This window comes from Bacillus rossius, chromosome 1 (genome assembly GCF_032445375.1).
Source record: "Bacillus rossius redtenbacheri isolate Brsri chromosome 1, Brsri_v3, whole genome shotgun sequence".
Classification (NCBI taxonomy): domain Eukaryota; kingdom Metazoa; phylum Arthropoda; class Insecta; order Phasmatodea; family Bacillidae; genus Bacillus; species Bacillus rossius.
The window spans coordinates 79,193,408-79,213,205 of record NC_086330.1 but is presented as its reverse complement, the minus strand read 5'-3'; the positions used below and the strand labels follow the sequence as shown (position 1 = coordinate 79,213,205).

At 36.2% G+C, this 19,798-nt stretch overlaps 1 protein-coding gene across 8 annotated transcripts in view; it reads left to right on the top strand.

Annotated features, from left to right (window-relative positions):
• Positions 1 to 12,310, top strand: part of LOC134538348 (guanine nucleotide-releasing factor 2) — a 147,085-nt gene extending 134,775 nt beyond the window's left edge. For all 8 annotated transcript variants that reach the window (XM_063379628.1, XM_063379637.1, XM_063379644.1 and 5 more), the window contains exon 17: positions 1,295 to 12,310. In XM_063379628.1, coding sequence (XP_063235698.1) covers positions 1,295 to 1,427 — 133 coding nt within the window. In that variant the 3' untranslated portion in view covers positions 1,428 to 12,310. The remainder of the gene's footprint in view (positions 1 to 1,294) is intronic.
• Positions 12,311 to 19,798: the final 7,488 nt, after the last annotated feature.

The window sequence follows — 19,798 nt, the reverse complement described above, 5'->3', positions numbered from 1 at the left end:
AACTTTACACGAAGCGGAATTTAACGAAACAGCGGGCCGATAATACAAATAAATGCCCGCGTGGCAAACGATAAAACGCACCACAATAACTTGCGCACGATACGAAAAACACTGGAAATATCCGGCCCGGAGGACCAAAATGTTTGGTCATACGAAAAAATGGACTGTATTACACCGATGACCAACATCACATGTACGGCAAAACAGATTGGTACCGAGTGTACCCGAAACGACGTCTTACCGGCCAGACTCCATGATGACGACTGGTTACATCCGCCTGCCGCCAGGGACACCAACTGTAGAAACTTGGTAGCCGGATGTGTTGCCAACTCACACAGTGAATGCAGTGAGGGCGGGAGATTTAAAACACAGGAAATGTCCTCGTCTACGCACTAGTGTGAATCAATAGCTAGGAAGTCTTAAGTATAGTTTTCTTGCAGAGCACCATACCGCACTGAACCATAAAAGTCACACACTGAATTTCATTAATTACATATATACACGATCAAACACAGCGTTTTTTTTTTTTTTTAATGTTTTTATTAGAGGCATATTTAATCATGTTTTTTACCAATAAAATTTGTTATCTGTGGCTGTGAAGAGACCATATACTTTTTTTTTGCCAGCTCCTTGCTAAAAAAAAATAGTGAATTTATAGTTGACTGAACTCGGATATTTCCTGATTTGTTTCTTTTAACTGGGGGGAAAAATTGAATTCTCTGCTTAATTTTACATGTTAGGAAAGTCTGTCATTTTCCAGGAACTTAATATCACATGCTGTAAGACTGAATGAATGAGTGCTTAACATCTTATGAACATAATGGTCACTGGAGACAAAGAAAGGTGTAAAGTTGAGATTGGAATTAATGTGTAATTTGTTTATTACAGTAACTATATTTTATTTGTAGAGACTGGGAAAAAACTGCAGTTTCAGTGACCTCTAGGATAGACTCCATGACATGTATGTATTCGGGAAAATTATACCTGCTTATTGGCTAATGACTCAAGACTCCTGTTAACTGGGATTCTTGTGATACGGTATTTACTTTGTTGAAAGTTATTCGTTGATTCAAAATCCTTTAAACCAACTGTGGTCCAATCACTGAAGCAGCAAAAAGTTAAATACGTTTGGATTCAAGCCTATTACAAAATGAAACTGCAAATTTTTCCAGTTTCTCTTTATTATTGTGTATTTTAAGATTTTAGACAGTAGACATGACTTGCCATTGCTTGAATCTGTTAAATGCATCATGCCTTTCCCATGTCTTCTAAGCATGTGTCTGTTTGTCTCCAGCTCATACACGTTTAAGAAACACGAACGCATAATAGCGTTCTTCAGCAACTTCGATGACTTCCTGTGCGAAGAGGCGATGTGGCAGATATCAGAGTCTATCAAGCCACGGGGCGGGAAGAGACTGCAGACGTGAGACTAAGAGACTTCTGTAGCATCGCTTGTTCATCGTACACTGTAGGCGTCACTGCACGGATGTTAATGTAGTGACGCACAGAATTCTTCGAAAACAATGTGCTGTCTCTTTCCATATCATCAAACGGTTAGGCAGCCCCTAGCTAAGTGGGGTGTGTTTCTGTTGAAAATGAACTCTATGGCTTGTGAAATGCATATAGATAACAAGTTAATGCACCAATTTTTTGGTCAATGTCATTGGAGTGTGGAATTTTTTTTTATAAATGTTAAGACATCAATTTGGCTTTCTTATTTAAAAAAAAATACTACACATACAAAAACATTGATTAATGGTGCTTTAATCTTTTACCTTTAAATCATTTCAGCGATGAAGAAAGTTCTACAGAATTGGCATCTGTGCTTACAAATAATGTCTTTCAGTGAGCTGCATTGAGCTACCGTAATGGTTTCCTCTGTCACAGCACAGCTCAGTAGAAGCCAAACACTTCATAAAAAAAAATCTTCTTTTAAATGTTAAAATTTCCAACATCATTTTGTTGTGTGATAGAAAATGCCAAAAGATTTATAGATGTTACAGTAATGTACTGTTGAGTGGATTTGTATGAATGTTTGTTGAAAATATTGACAGCAATAGTAGTGTAATTCTCAGTAATGTTAAAATAGGTGCTTTACTGATGTTGGGTGAGAAAAAATATGAAAATGATTTTTTTCCCCTCATGTAAGGGTTTGCAGGAGACTGACAAATAAAAATGCAACAGCTACGCCAGGTAGTTGGGTTGTTTAAAGGGTAGAGACAAGATTTTATGGTTTTATTTTTAGTCCAATTTTGTTTTCAAAACGGAGGATTTCAGTGTTATTGTTTTTATTTTTATAAAAGCTGTTTTATAATACTTACTCCACCAAAATAGGGGTGAAATTTATATGCTGCATTTTTTTGGTAAAATAATTTTTAATAAATTGGTCTGAAAAGATACATTCAGAGAAATAAAAATAATTTGGCGAGCATATATGGTTTAAATTGATTCAATAAGAGATGTACAAGAAAACAAATTAAATTATTTTTTCTGATCTATGCACTTTGGTACAATTTTTTGTCTGGAAATGACATTCCTGGAATTTAATTCCATGATATAACTTTCATTTCTGTGCTTTATGGTGTATTAATTAATTTGCATTTCGGTGTTATGCTGTGTTTTGACATGATTTTCAGTGTTATTTCGGTTTTATCACAATTTACAATATAATCTTGTCCCTATTAATGGGCATATCAGACTGGTCTAGAGGCGGGGCAATGTGGGACCATGTGTGTGATCCGAGTATTGTGTGTCCTTATTGGTCGTAGGTCGGTGCGCTAGGCACTATTGTAGTTCCAGGCTGTAAAGCAATTTAATGGGCATGTGCCATTGCTGAATTGCACTGTATGTCATAGAAAAACCTTAAAAATGTATAACGAAGATGAATAAGTAAAATTCGGCTTACCTATGTCAAATGTAAATGCCTAGACAGCACAGAGTATCCCGTGGAAGGAATTTTGTCATAAAAAAATAGATACAACTAAATTACAGCAGAGACAAACACAGTAGGCTTCATACGACAAGTTTCTGTTTTGTTAAGCTTGTGATACAAAATGGTCACAACTCAATCTGTGTATCAGCGGTAAATTAGTTTTTTTTTTTAGATTTTCAGTTGATTTTTTAGTAAATTATCTGTCAAACTTAAAGGAGATAAGTACAATTTCTTCTACCTTTTCGTATTCTCTTAAGAGATTTAAATTGGTATTCATTTTCAAGTTCATTATTTGTTGAGTTGTGTATAAACAGTTATGTACATGTCGTGAGAACAGTTTTCTCTTCACCAATATCTACGTAAAGCAGGAAGATGTTTCACAAGTCTAGTTTTTATTTTATTTGGATGCTGTCAGTACAATATATTTTAGTGTGATCTGCAGTTGATATGCCCATTATAAAACAAAGACCACACGCAATGCGCTGGGTAAAAGAACTCTGAAATGGGTTGGAATGTGAGCAGGATGGCAATATTTCAATAGGTAATGTGTTTATATTCAATGAATTATGATGTGTACGATTTAAACCTAATACTTCATTAACGTGTTCCTTTTTCTGAACAAAGGCTTTGGGAGGGGAGGTGGGCCAGAGTGTATCTTAAAAACCAGTGAGAGAGGACGTTGAAAGATAGGGAAAAAACTAAATAAGCTAACCCGTAAGTTCAAGTTAATTATGTTGATATATTTACTGTTAATAAATCTATAAGTTATAACAAATTTTAAAAATATATTTTGCTTGTGAAGTACATAATGCACAACTGAATGATCTGTATTGCAAATATAAAAAAAAATGTTAAAAAAATATAGGAGTTAAAACTATGTGCATTACTTGTTGAAAATATTTTTGTCCTGTATCTCACATTACATGCTTGCTTGCAGGTTGGTTAAAAAGTCAAATTTCTCATCACATATAGCATTCCACAGAAAGATTTATTGTCTTATTAGCCTGTGCTCTAATTTTTACTAATCATAGAATGATCCAAGATGATCCAAACGAATAAACTAGGCCTATTGTAGGTTTAATCAGTATTACCTGTTTATGTTTTGTGGGTACGTTGTTAGATTCGGTTTTGTGTGCTTTTTATAATGTGGCAAGGTACGAGTGACACATATCAGACTTCTTTGTGCCGCTTGTAGTGTGATTTTGGTTGCCATCGTCGTGTGTAATTTATTTAACTGCTTTTGTAGTTCCTGCCTCGGCTAGTGTGTCTGTAATGCACAGGGTAGAAGTGTGTGCACCATTAGTGCTGTGTAGTGTGTATTGGAACAAAACAAGTTGTGTAACGGTGGTTGTGGAGTATTGCACAGTCAAACACTATTCTTGGTACAAGTGATTTTAAATTGCACATAGTGAGAGTGGCTGTACATACAATGCATACCTTTGTACTGGCCTAATTTATTAATGTGAATGTTTAACTTGAGTTGATTTTGTTATTTTTGTGTTTAAGTCTGAAAAAGTCACAAATAAAACAGGTAGCTATTGCGTGTTGTCATCTTGTTTCTTGTTGCAGGATGTGTTACTTCAGGGTTGTGTACATAACAAATTTTGTGTCTTGTAATTATGAAGAAATTGTACATTGTATTATGTGATTTATTTTGCATTTTAATGTGCAGCTAACTTTGTAAATATTCAATATATTTTATAGTATGCATTTTACTAATGAGTTCAGAGTTCCTTCAGAACTTCGCAATAACCTTACACATCACTTAATTGTGCCCAACTTCTGAATAAGACAAGTTCTTCCATCATCATGTCATATTGAAGGTTACTAAAAATTAGGAGGAAAATGTGTTTAGCATTTGGTAAATACAGACAGAATAGGATTTCAAATATTTCTGTCATTTTAATTTTTGTTTATTTTCAGAATGTTTTAGTATCAGATAGATACAGTTTTGATGCACAACTAGAGTTCTCAATTCTTGCATTGTGAACAGCTATGTGAGATCACTTGATGATTCTTAACTGTTTTATTAAGTAAACTTTTAGTTATCTGCAGCAGTGACATGATTGTGATAGAAATATTATTGTACGGTAGTTTAAAAGCAGTTTCTGATTATTGGTTTGATGGTTGCTTGTTAAGTATGTAATATTAGTGGATGCATATTTTTTTGCTGACCACTGCAGTAGTACTCTTGAGTTCTCTGTGAACATAAAATGATTCTTAAATTAAACTATGAGTGCCATATGGGCTTGAATATTTGTGGCAGATACAGACTACAGCCTCATTTTGATGGAAGATAAGATACATACCTAGACAACACATTTAGCTTGTCTAAGCTGCACTGAAGTGAGACTGAATTATAAATATACACATTAGAAATCAGCCATTTTCCCAACTCTAGATGTGTGTTGTATAAATTTATGTATTTTATCCAAATGTGTATCTGCTTTTAATTGTTGGGTTTGCTATATAATTTTATTGTAACGTATATAAATGGTTTATGATTAATTAAAAACCAAAATATTTATATTTCTTGCATCATTCATTCATGAATAAACTGTATTCTTTTTTGTATGTTTGTGTGTTGTGATAAAATGTTTGAATGTGTTTGCACAATTTTTCCATCATTGCATTAATTTTGTAGTGAAAAATTATATATGAATGAAGGTGGTTGTGAAAATCATAATTATTTGAATGGTACTTTTAAAAATGTTGCAACAATTTTGTTGAATTTTGCAATCTGCACTACTGTTCCTGTACTAAAAGCAATTTGCATGCATGGAGATAATACATAGAAGTATACAACAATGAATGACAAATTTTTCAGGAGAATCAAAAAACCAATATTTTTATCTTTAACCTTAAAACTGGTAACAAAAATAGCCTTGTAATTCCTTATGTTTAGCTTTCATTGAAATTTAGTTATACTTTGGCAACATAGACATGTATGTGTGTATGATGGCTAATGCTTACTATAAAATAATACTTTCATGGCCTTTTTATATTAATAATAGTAATAATAATATTATTATTAATGTTCGGATATTCAGTTTTTGCCAATTCACTGTTAAGCCCATTCCCATTAGAGGAATGGAAATTGTGTTCCGAGGAGACATTATTCAGTTAATTAAGCTTGAAGAATGGAGCATAATGCAAAAAAGTATAGTTTACTAGGTTTGCTAACCCTTGCCAAATAAATTTCATCCTGAAATATTTGTTTAAGGTACAGGGTAGTTACACTTGATTTAAAAAAGGAAACTGGAAAGACGCAAGTACAATCTGGATCTTGGCTAGTGTCCATTTTTGTCTTTGAATTGGATGCCTATTGGTTTACTTTCTTTTTGTGTGGTCAGTGTAAATTTAGTTCTTACCTCTTAGGCTTGTAAAATACCCTCCCCTATAATGAAATTGCAGCTCTGCCCCAGAACATAGTCCCAGCAGTATCTACGGACCCTTGTTACCACCAGCGCAGGTGTGTGTGGGTAGTACTGCAAGCACACTGCCAGCAAATTTGAGCCCAAGTAATTTTTTTACAACTTTGTTTTCTGCTCTTGAACTAAATAAACACTACAAAAATTATTGGTAGCTGTCAGTATGGTAAAACTGGTACTTTTGGGTTATACAAAGTTTTCGTATCAAAAAGTATGCCTATATATTTAAAAAAAAAAAAAATAAAAAAAAAAAAATACTTTGACAAATACTTGTCTGAAGAATGCAAGAGTTCAGGACTGAAAAGGGTTATTTCATAATTACCTCAAAGTTGTGTATATTTTCATTTCAGGCTGTGTTAGGAGAGTTAGATTTCAGCGGGCTTATTCTGTGTTTATTAGTACATCTATAATTTTTCTGACGACGTAGAATATCAAGAGCAATAAAAGTGTATTCTAAGTAGGTACAGAGTTGTTAAGATGCTACGGTCACTTGGTAATTTAAGGTTTTACGTTTTAATTCTTTTTGTTGAGACTTGAGAGTAAGTATGACTTCACAATGGCAATGTAACAAATGAAAATCAATATTTGGGAAACAAATGTGTTATGTCAATGTATGAAGTAATATTTAGAATCATATCACTATGGTGATATTGTAGTTACTAGTTTCTGTATGAGATTCAGTCCCATGATGAAAACTTCATGTTTACAACTGTGGTGACACTGAGGAGGTCGTATTTGTTTAATGTTCTTATAACCTCAACTGGGTGAGCAAGGAAACTGTGATATTCCAAAATAGTGTAATAAGTAAAGAAAACCCATGCAATTGTGATATGTTTTATTGGAAGATAATTTCATCCAGATGTTTGATACGCCCTTGGTTACCGTTGATAGACTGAAGTGATGGGGGTAATATAGCACCCAAGGAAACGGAGAAAACCTAGCAGCTAGTTAAAATGATCGCCACTGTCCCCATCTGTGTAGAATCCAGATGTGACCTCTAAGGGAATCGATGGCTAGTGATGTGACCTCTCAACCACTGTGCCTGTATTTGACTATGCTACAAAATCAATGCTACGTAAAACACATGATCCTAACATGTACAGATGTTGGGGACATTCCTAACAGAGGCCATATGTGTCATGTAAATCATTTACCAACCAATTATTTTTTTCATAAAATTTTCCTGACGTCACAAGATTGACACAAATTAATCGTAAAGTTGTTTAAGACTGGTTGAATATTTTTACATTTTTATTTGTTTAAGTTACAATCCTTTCAGTTTAAAACTTAAAAATATTAATGAATATCACTTATAACTTTGTTGATTTCCCAGACTTGTTTTGCCATGTGAATCCTTCTCTAATGGCCTCTTTTCAAGGAAGTGTTAGCCCTAAGTAAAAATATAAGCTGAATGAACCTATCGTACAATGACAAAAACAGCATGTATATCTTAATGCGTGTTTTTGAATTAATGTGAATTTCAAATAGCAACTTAAGGAACTATCCTAATTAAATAATTTTTTTTATTTTAATGGGTTTTAATTTATCCCTCTGAATTTTCTTTTCATTTTGAACATTGATGGCTTGAATTTCAGTATTAACTTTGTCTATTTTGACAGATAAATGCAACAAATACCACCTCCACCCATCACTATTTTGGCTGTATCAGTGTATTTATTTTCTACTGCAAGAGTGATTTAACATAAAAACTTAAAATATGAAATTCACAAATGAGTGATAGTCAACAAGTAACAACATATTTAATTATTATGATAAACTTAAAATAAGCACCCAGGCATATTTCTACAAAACACTGAGTTTTTCTCCAGTGCAGTGATATCAGGAAGTCACCTAAACTCCTGCAACTGAAGAAAATTTTTTTTTCTGCATACATAATTCATTTTTGTGAATTTACTTCCAACACCACTGGGTACAAAACAGTAGCCCTCTGAACTAAATTACCTAGTAAAGTACTAGTACACTACCACACAGTGAATTGGGGCAAAAACTAGCTGAAATATGGTATTCACCACAGACTGTAAAGCTGGAATGCGTATGAAAAATGAAAAATAGTTGCGTTATTACACCAGTGATTAGAAAGTTGGTGATTCCTGAGGCAAAGTGTTTCGAACTTGCAATGCTTGCACGATAGAAGAATTGGGCAAGCTCCAATGAGACTTTACATTCATACCTAGTGGGGTTTCAGGCAGATTTGTAATGTGATAAATGACACGTGCAGTCAAAACCGCGAGCATTTGAGAAATGTTTAATAGTTTGTGGAGTTGTGTGGGAAGGTGCTGGCAAAGCTTGAGCACACGTTGAAATGAAAATATTCCTACCTTTGAGGTTAAATGTCTTGGAAAACTATGCTCTTTTGCTTCAGGTACATAAATACTGCATTGCATTGAAGTTAATACAAAACAAATATTAATATACAGTGGTATGTAAACAAATTTTAACAAGCTGCTCTATTGAAAGAAAACATACAGATGAGCGTTGGTCTTCTTCAAAAACTCATTAAGGAAATGTACTTGCAAAATAGTAAATGTGACTCGCTAGAGAAATCAGGAAACAGCATTGAAATGAAAGCCGACAGTAATGATAAACTCTGAGCAAACCAAAATTGCAGACAACATAGTAATGTGATGTGGCTGGAATCTAGCCGTCAGCAGCTCGAATGTGTCAGACTAAACACCATTCACTGTAATATCTATAGTATACAGTGTAAAATAGATGTGATATGACAAACTGATAGATGATTCAAGGTGTAAACTTTTGTTACATACATACAGAAATTATTGAAAGTAGTAATTCTTGTTGTAGTTTCTATTCTTTTCTTACTTTTTGAATTTTGTCTGTCTACATTATCACTAAGGTTTCTAGGAAAAGTTTGTTCATTGCTAGTTAAAAGTTACATTTTTGGGAGTTCTTTGCTGATATTGCACCTACCCATGTTTTCTGCCCCAACCCTCGCGCCTTTATTGTATGTGCCATTGTGTCTGGTTCAAGCATATCATTGAACAGTGATACCGTCAAATATTAAAGTAGGGTCAAATAGTTTTAAGAGATCGTGCTAAACCTAAATAACTACCTAAGATTTTATTTGTAACAATAATAATATTCCCAAGTGTTTAACTCCAATGAATATTTAATGATTAGATTGCGTGTGAATATATTTTTATTTAAAGTTGTGCTAAATTGAAACTTTATTGCAATGGTTTGAATCCATGATTATATAACTGTAAGTCTTCTTTTTTATGATCAAGACACTGCTGATATAATTTGGAATCTTAATTTTACACATGAAATTATTTTTGGTAAATATCTTTTGGTCTTAGTATTATTTGGTCTTGGCAGAGGTGAGTTTGCATTAAGTACATTTCAACTTGTTACCATTGGGGTATCGTCATCACTCTGCTGCTGCTATAATTAAGTCGTTTTTGACTGTTAAATAATGTGATGTTGCAGCAGCTTTAAAATTTATACCTCCATTATAAGCATAGAATGGACTAGAACTTAAGCTTTTTTGAAACTTTAAAAAAAAAAATTCTTGCATTTATCAATTCAATCAATCAAATACCTAGATTCTTACTGAATATTGTGTATACATACTGTGAAATCTCGTTACCAAGTACTTCACTTTGCAAGTGATCCTTTCTTTTAAGTTTGGAATATAAGTATTTTAAAATTCCTACAAGGCAATAATGCATTTTGTAACAGTTCAGTATAAAGTACGTCCATTAATCACCAGAGTTGAATGATTCTTCATAGAGGTTTTAATGTGATCTCACTGACTACTTGACTCATTTGTGTAGGTTTTTTTTAAGCTAAATATGTTAACGTAGGACATTTTGTGCCATATTATTTTCAATCATAATGGCAATAATGTACATTACTGTATTGTATTCAGAGATTGTGTAATGGGACACTGCATTACTGTTCATTAATTTGTATTTCAGTATTTTTGATTCTTTTTGTGCTGTTATTGACCATGTTGACTGGTTTACTCATACTCTCATATTTGCTTTTTTACATACAATTGCAATCGTTAATTTCATTTAAAGAACTATGCTTTTTTTCTGTTCCCCCCCCCCCCCCCCTTTTTTTTTTTATAAATGTAGTTTGTGTAGGAGTCTTGTAAAACTGCCATTGGTTAGTGTCATATTGAATTTAAAAATTGCAAAATAGTTTTCCTGTGTACCTAGGTAAGTAAATATTTTCCAGAAAACATAGCCTATAGAAATTGATTTGGTTTTTTAATTACACAACACATTTTTACTACAGTTCCTCATCAAATCAAGACAGGAGTTTAAGAAATATGCTTACATAAAACAATTCAGTACATCATGTTAGCTTGATAATTTTAAATGCAGTAAATGCATACAGTAAGTTATTGCTCAAGTTATTATGCTATTGAATTTTGGGCTTGCAAAGGAAATAATTTTCACTTTGTCAAATTATAATTGATGCAAGTGAATACAGTAAGTAACAACTAAAAATTTTCTATAAAACAAGTTCAGGTAGAATATTCTTTTCCAGTCATTTTCCTTTACTCTCTATACATACATAATCACTAAACTGGTAATTCATTATCTTTTTATAACACTTTCAAGATTCCTGCTGCTGTTAATTTATTACATTTTGATTAAATAATTACAAGTAGCATTATATTTTTTAAAATCATTAAAATTATATATTTGGATTCATGGTATGATAGATTATTATTTCACAAAAAATTTATTTTATTGAACTGAAAATGTAACTAATAAATATAAACCATGCTCAAATTTTCATTTATGCTTTGGTTCATTTAATTTTATGTTCATACTACAGTCCATTAGTTGCCCTAACCATGATGTTACAGTGTGAATATGTTGTAAAAATACACAGTTGTAGTCAACTTATTTTGTGTTGGGTGTGACTTAAATTCCAAATATTGTGCAATTTTTATATAGTTTAAGGCACTCACTCATATTTCAAGCACAAATAATGTACCTGTGGTTGTATCTTTACAGTTATGTCTTAATTTTTTTCTTTTCAAATAGTCTGTCTGTGACTTCCTGTACATTTTTGAGGCCTTTCTGTGTATATGGTTATTATTTTAATGAATTATAAATTAATAATATAATACATGCATTATAATTTTAAGAGATTGGTTGATATGTGTGTATTCTTTTTTCCTTGTTATCACAGAAGTTTAAATGATCTGTGTCCTACTGCTGGTGAGTGATAGTTTTATGGTTTGATCACTCATAACTGCAGTGCTTGGAATTCAATTTTTGATGTGTCTTGCATGAGAAAATAATGTTTTGAGGCAATGATTATATTTTTCTGGTTGAATGTTTTGACATGTGAATGTTTTTTCTTCTAAACTTATTGTGGAAGTGGGCCTAAAGGACAAAGATTCCTAAAATCAACAAGAAGTGATCTTGAGAAACGAAGATAAAACTGTTGTATTGTGCTGTAGCTCAATGTGTGTTGTGTTGTGTTGTGTTGTGTTGTGTTGTGTTGTGTTTGTGTTTAGCATTGTGTGTGTATGTATGTGTGTGCCCAAGTTAGACAAAATGTACAATATGTTATAATTTGTATGATTGATCAATTTATTTCTATAAATGGATTTATGTTAAGTTTGTTGTCTGTTAACCATCTCCAACCCATATGTTGTCCGGTGAATTGCATCTGTATTCGTGTCCTTAGTTGGTGCTTCTAAGTCATGCTTTTTTTTATGTGTTGCCAAATTGTTAGTTTTGTGTAGTGATCTTGTAAAATTTCTGACTAAAAATAATTGTGTTTATGTTGTCATGATTAATTTAGATTTATGATTTTGACTTGTATCATAATGTGTAATATATTTTTGTAATCATCTTGTTGTGTAATTATACTTTTGTTACAAACTACTTTTGTAATGCATGAGAACCAAGTAAAAACATTTAAAATATTAGGTTTTTTTAATGAAGTGTGAAGTGTTTTGTTAGTAAATTCAAATTGTGCTGTTTATTCTTGATTAGGAAACAAAGGAGGTACCCTTAATCATAGTATTGTTGTCTGTTGAGGAATAGCAAAAATAGCCTTAAAATTCATGTTTTTTTAGCACTTAACATCTTTACCAAGTCGCAAATAAAGTATTATATAATTTTCATTTCTTTCTAGACATAAATGAGGCCAGTTTACCAGTCATCCACCATGGCAAAATGAGCTTTTTGTCCAGTGTTATTACAACAAGTGTGTCAAGTATACACTACAGCCAGCCACACTACTGCCAAACTAACAGTATTAATTGGCTCTCTTTCTTATGTCACTATTTTAATTTTATTCTCAATGATTTGTTATGGAATATTAAAAAAAATATATTTTGTTAAAATTATAAAATTTGATTGGCTCTTTTCTACAATGAATGGTACTGGAATACAAACACAATTTCAGTTACAAACAAAAATAACAATAGAATAAAGAAGTTTTTGTAAAGGTATGAAATACTTCTTGCGATTCTAAATTTAAATTTTTGGACCCTGTTTTATGATATCTGTTAAAATAGAGAAAACTTGTATGAATGCTGTATAGAGGAAACTGATGGTGAGTCTAGTTCAGTTGTGCTCTTTAACAATCACTAACAAATGGACAGTTATGTTGCAAAGGGTTGGTCATCGGTGGCACACCCTCCACGTGATCGCAGTAAGTTACAATCACACTTGAGTAATACAAACATTATCAATTTAAAACCCAAACAAGCTTCAAAGCATTTTCCTGTGAAGTGACGTGGAGTATAAAAGCGACTGTAGTTTATAACAATCCTGCGACCCGATTGGCGGAGTGGTGGAGTGGCGAGACAGCTGGAAGAGGCAAGGCTGCTAGCCAAGGCCATGAAGCTCACATGAGCTCAAAGCCTGATCTTGAGTAGAATGTGTCAGTTGACCCGCCATGAAATGCTAGTTCACAAGATGACAATCTGTATCGCAGAGCAGCTGAAATAAGTATCATGGCGGCAACGAGCAATAACATTTATGAATCAGTTATCTGCATATCAACGTAAAATTCAGACAGGCAAATATTCTACAAAGTTATGTCATGAGGGGGGTTTCGAATCGGTGTACGTGTATACCTTGGGCGCCAACACGCGGATGGACACGTGGACCTGGCTACCGACTCTATCCCAGGGCCATGACGTGACCCATGTGGAGCTAGGCTCGACTTCCCCCTGCTAGCACTCACCGGCCCGCTCTCAGCGGCGGGCATGCTATGTTACTGCTTGTGGGGTCTTGAGGTGCCCCAAACACCTCCAACTCTGTGCTGGAAAACTTGTGGTCGGGAATTGAGTGCAACGAGTCGGGTGAATATTGAGTTTTATTGGCGCCGACACGTACACTGACAATGCATACAAAAAACAGCACATAGTCCAGCTTTCATGCTGACCAGGACACTGCGTGGCTCGGCCCCGAAAGTACAAGTCCGCCGATTAATCCAAAACGCTCCAGGAGCTTTAATTAATTGAGTTACACAGTCTGCCGCCGGGGTAGGCCTCGAAGGTTGATTAAAAAAGGTTTAAAAATAGTTACGACTGCGAATGTTAGTGAATAAGTTGCGAGCAAAAGTTGAAGTCGACAAGGTGCTGAGATGCGTCCTACCCCGCACGGCGAACGGAAGAGACTGCCCCGGGCCCTGGGTGTCATGGCCGCAGGAAATGCTCAATTTCCCGTTAGTAAATTGATATGACAGACAATTAAACAACTATTTAGACCTTTTAAAAATTATAAGTAATTTAGATTTAAGGATTACATATTACAGACATTTAAGTATTACTACATTATTTAAAACAGATGCAGTCTCCACTGCTCTAGTTAGGGTGGGCGCCGAAAGGGTTCGCGCAGGGCGACCAAACACACACACACACACGCGCACGCACGCACGCACGCACGCACACACGCACGCACGCACGCACGCACGCACGCACACACACACACACACACACACACACACACACACACTTATTGGCGGGAAGTTTGAAATAGAGGGTGTCGGTGGGAGGAGATGGGTCGGCAGCGGTGTGAGGTACATCGGACTTAGGGAGGGCGTAGCCCTGGTCGACATCTGTCATTAGAAACTGTTTATTCATGTGATATTACTTACTTAGCTTTCATATGCAGATTTCAAATGAAAAGAATAATGTCTGTTTTTGGTTAACTTGGCAAAAAAAATTTAGTAACGATTGTATTTTCTTAAACAATTTTATTATATTAAACTTTTGAAGTAATTTATGCACACGTGTCAGTTATCACTGCTAGCCTATAATACAAAATCCTCAGCTCAAATTAAATTATTTTCAATGAATTAGCAGATGTGAACTCTCAAAAAGAATTACACTGTTATCCCTTAGGTATCTAGTCTATTTTGCGTAACAGTTCTGTACGAAAGTAGTACACAATGATTATCCTTCCATCATTTCTGTTGTGTGTGTGTGTGTGTCAGCGTCGCAGTCGGTCAGTACTGCAACACGGTGTGAGATAGCAGCCACGTCACGTGCTACGTAGGTTGCCTAGACAGAAATTATATCCAAACAAGCGAGATAAAAACAAACTAAATACACTTGGGATTGTTATAATGTTGTTACTGTTTTATGTTGTGCATAGTGCACAGACTATTAAGTCACTAGTTTTTAACTGTGCATCTGTCCCACGACAGTCGCAGGCTAATTCTCAATGTTTAGGTCTAAGCATCTACAAATGATGTACATCGAATGATGTATACCCAGTGGCGGATCCAGGATTTTGGTTTGGCAGGGGCTTGTCCCAGCTGAGGCTAGGCTTTATCAAGGCAAACACTAAAACAATAGTGGACCCAGATGCTTTTGGAGGGGGCTTGAGCCCCTTACCCCCCCTCTGGATCCGCTACTGTGTATACCATTCTATATACCATGTACTCACTCATCCTCTGTTGTACTATGTATTTGCATTTTTCAGATGGAAAATATAACTCACAAACATTTATATGATAGTTACAACACACAAATAAATCTAAAAAAAAAAAAATTAATTTGTAGAAATGATTATAGTCAAACCTCTGAAACGACAGTAGGGGGAGCACGCCGGTTCTGGGACACTATAAACAAAGGGACAGGTGTTTGTCTGAGCACGTGGGGGGCGTGGCACCACGTGGTCGGGGCACCACGTGGTCGGGTGGGCGTTGCCGGGCGCTACGTGGAGGGTCCGCAGGGGTTTGTTGACGTCAAGTGGAGGGGGGGGGGGGGTGTATCGATCGTGAGCCAACTTCGGTAGGATCGATATATCTCGTCGGGTAACTTCGGGCGTGTTCGTTGCGGAGGGGGAGGTGGATGGTGAGGGGGTGTGTGTATGTTTCTAAATGAGGGAGGCAGGTAGTGCTAGTGTCGCGCGCCGGAATTATTTTTACAAGTATAAAAATGTGAGGGCGGGCGACGGTTGGATTCCAACCTTCGTTTCTGGATCGTTAGTCCGTCACGCTAACCACAGGACCACGAGACCATGTTGGAGAAAATAATTTCAGATGTTTTATATATGCTTATAAAATATTTTTTTTTTAAAAAGAAGGTATATATTTTATTTAAAGAGCTAGTCGGCAAATTTAAAAACGGGCAGCCGCCATGTTTAATTTTTTATAGTGGTAAGCGGTAAATTTAAACGAGGCGCATCGGCTGCTATGCGGCCGCCATGTTTATTTTGTTATAGTGCTAGTCGGCCAATTTAAACGGCTGGAAATTTAAAAAAAAAAAAAGTATAGTGTCGGCTGCTAGTCGGCCGCCATGTTTTATTTTTTTTATAGTGCTAAGCGGGAAATTTAAAAAACGGGCCGGACGCCATGTTTATTTCAACATTGGAAAAAAAATAATAATAATTTCGACTGCTAGAAAGTAACCATAACAGCCAACTTTGAAAAAAAAAATTAAATATTATATGTATGACAATCGATTGCTGAAAGTCGCCATCTTGTAGTACAGCATACCAGGCCGCCGTCTTGTAGCATAGCACACCAGGCCGCCATCTTGTAGCACAGCATACCAGGCCGCCATCTTTTTTTTCTTCCCCATTTATAGTCACTGTTTTTTCATTTCTCAAGTTTGAATATAAAAGAAAGTATTATTTCATCAGCCACTACTCTATGACTATAGTAGTAGTAGTAGTAGTAGTAGATGCCAAATTTTGAAAAAAACACACACACTGAAGTGTAGCCATGTTTTCTTATAGTACTAGACCAGTATAGTTATAGTATGCTTAATTTGGTGTGTAGCATGTCTGTCTATAATAATAATAATAAATAAAAAAAGCTATAGGCATTACTTATGGTTATAGCGTGATGATAAAAAAAATTATACTTTACGTATTTCAGCGAATTCAAACACATTTGTTGTGTTAAAGACATAATGTTCTCTCGTAGTGTATGTATTGTGGAAATGAAACATATATACAGTAGTATTAATTACTTAAAAAAAATATTATTTATAATATATATATATATCACCAAATTTTATTTTAAAAAAAAGTATGCTTATTACGTTACTTGTCATATATAAAAAAAAAAACTATTGTATTGTGCATTTATAGGCATTATATATATATATATATATATATATAAAAATTAAAATATTTTTTCCCAAGGGGGTTGGAGCCGTGCAGACGATGATGGCGCGTACTCCCACGGCCCTTTCCTTCACCCCCCATTGTCATTTTTTTTATTTAAATAATGACTCATACACTGGCGCCCGCATAGGGGAAGCCGCTCGCAGAGGGGTGGCGGCTGCAACCGAAGATGGCTTCGAACCCTTCGTCCCCCATTGTCATTTTTTTTATTTAAATAATGACTCATACACTGGCAGCTGTCCGCTCGCAGAGGGGTGGCGGCTGCAGCCGAAGAGAACTGTATACAAATGTAATTTCTTCCAAAGTTAAAATAATGTTACGATCGCGCTTGGCTGCAGTGCATGGCATCGCCGCACTCGTTCGGCCTGTCTGCGCCCCCCTTCCACCCGCATCCTCTCCCTGGTATCTCGTGTCATACTATCTCGCTACATCCTGACCGTCGCAGCGCGCACCTGCCTCAGATCGGGTTACTTAAAAGAGGCCGCACTGCGGAATAAAATGACTCAGACGCCTTTATCGGCGTTCTTAGAGCAGCCACCGCGTCCTTCGAGGACTCACGATGCGTTTCTGGGCATTTCGACGGCGAAGGTCGCGCGATATCTCGGAGACATGCCCGATTGTTCTGGATGGGAACCCAAGGGCTATTTAAGGAGGTTGGGCCGACCTTCGAGTCAGTCAGAGAGAGAGTCTGAGTGGGGAGTTCTCCCGCGGCGGAGTTTCCGGGCGATAGTGCCGCAGGTGCAGCAGAGTGGCAAAGTCCTTGGACGAAGGTTCCAGGGCAGGGAGTGAGTGAGTTCAGTGGAGTCGGGAGTTTCCGGGCGATAGAGTCGTGGGCGCGGCGGAGTCCCGAGTGAAGTGGCGAGCGAGTCGTCGAGTGGGATCTCGGCGAAGGGTGTGACGGCGGCGGCGGAGTGCGGCGACGGAGTCCCGCGGCGGAGACCCACGAGGGGTGCTGCGGCGAGAGTTGCGCCGGAAGTGCGGCCCAGCGAGGTGTGTGAAACGAGTGACTGGGGAATTGACATTTCTTTACGTGTAATTAATTATCTGCCAATTTAGAAGATTATTTGTAAGTGGCAAGTAGTAGTAATAAATAAAACTGTGTGTGTGATAAAAATCTTTAATTGGGCTATCCTTTACGAATCCCCGCAGGTAAATCGTAACATTTTGGTGTCAGAAGTGGGATAGCCCTAATTAATAGATTTAGGATTCAGTTACAGTATTAGATTAAAAGTTAAGGATAGAATTTAGTTTACGAGAATATAGTTAGTGTTTAGAACTTTAGTGAATTTGAAATTTTCTAGAGTTAGTATGAGTATACTGTAGTCAGTGTTAGTTTTGAATGTAATAGAGATATTGTTAGTTTAATAAGAAGGTTCGGCTAGGTCATTTAAAATTAAGATCAGTATTAGAAAAAAAAATATTTAGGTTGTTTAATTAGTAAATCCTTTAGAGAGAGATGGCTGCTGAAGAGTTAAGTGTAGAAGATATCGGGAAGATAATGGTTGCCCTAGAAGAGATCAATAATAAAATGGAAGAAATGGAGGCCAGTGTGAAGAAATATAACAAAGAAATGTTAGCCAGTATGAATAACTGTAACGAAAAGTTAGCCAGTATGATTAACTGTAACAAAGAAATTGTAACCAGTATGAAGAACTTTACAGAAGAAATGAAGAGTGAAAGGAAGAAGAGTAAGAACCACCATGAAGAAGAAAATAAGAGTGAGTCAAATAATAGCCTAGAGGAAATGAAGAAGGGACAGGAGGAAATAAAGGGTCAGGATGAAATGAAGAATGGCCAGGAAGAAGTAAATAATGAAATAAAGACCGAATTGAAGATAAGCATAGAAGAGAAGAACGGCAAACAGAAGACCGGTCAGAAGAAGAACAGCGAAGAGAAGAACAGAGAAATGAAGACCAGCCAAGAGGAGACCAGCCAAGAAGAGACCAGCCAAGAAGAGACCAGCCAAGAAGAGAACAGCGAAGAGAAATACAGTGAAGAGAAGACTAGCGAAGAGAAGACTAGTGAAGAGAAGACTAGCGAAGAGAAGACCAGCGAAGAGGAGACCTGCCGAGAGGAGACTAGTCAAGAGAACAGTGAAGAGAACAGCGAAGAGAACAGCGAAGAACACTGTGAAGAGGACATTAGCCAAGGAGAGGAGAACAGCCAGGACATGAAGATGAAAGAAGAGCTGAAGAAAAGCATAGAAGTAGTGAAGATGAGTTACAAAGTAAGGAATATTGAACAAGGAGAAATGAAGATAAACCAAAGAGAGAGGGCTAAATGCACAGAAGAGCTGAAGAAAAGCCAAGAAGAGATGTACATGAGTCAAGAAGAGATAGAGAAGTGCAAAGAAGAAACGAAGGAAGTCCAAGAAGAGACACAGGAAGACCAAGAAGAGGTGAAGAAGGACCAAGAACAGGGGAAGAAAGACCGAGAAGAGAAAACGAGAACACAAAGAGTGAAGAAGATGGTGCAAGGAGTAACTGAGTGCAGTCCAGACTATATTCATAAGAACAAAGAGGGAATGAGGAACCAAGAAGAGACGAAGGAGAGCTGGGAAGAAATGCTTTGTGAACGAGTAGCTACGAAAGAACAAACAGAGAGAAAAAGGGAAGAAACAAGCGAACCATTGGGAGGCAACGAGCAATGCTCTCAAGAGTATCGAGTCCGTCCAAGGCAATGGTCGGTCCGTCTCGGGCAGCTGGCTGAACGACATGGGGCATCTGCGACGCAGAAGTGTCGCCGGGTGACAAGAGAAGCTACATCTAATGAGATAGAGGGTTATCTGGTGAGACTGTACAGCCCGCGATGGAGGAAAGGCAGGAGGC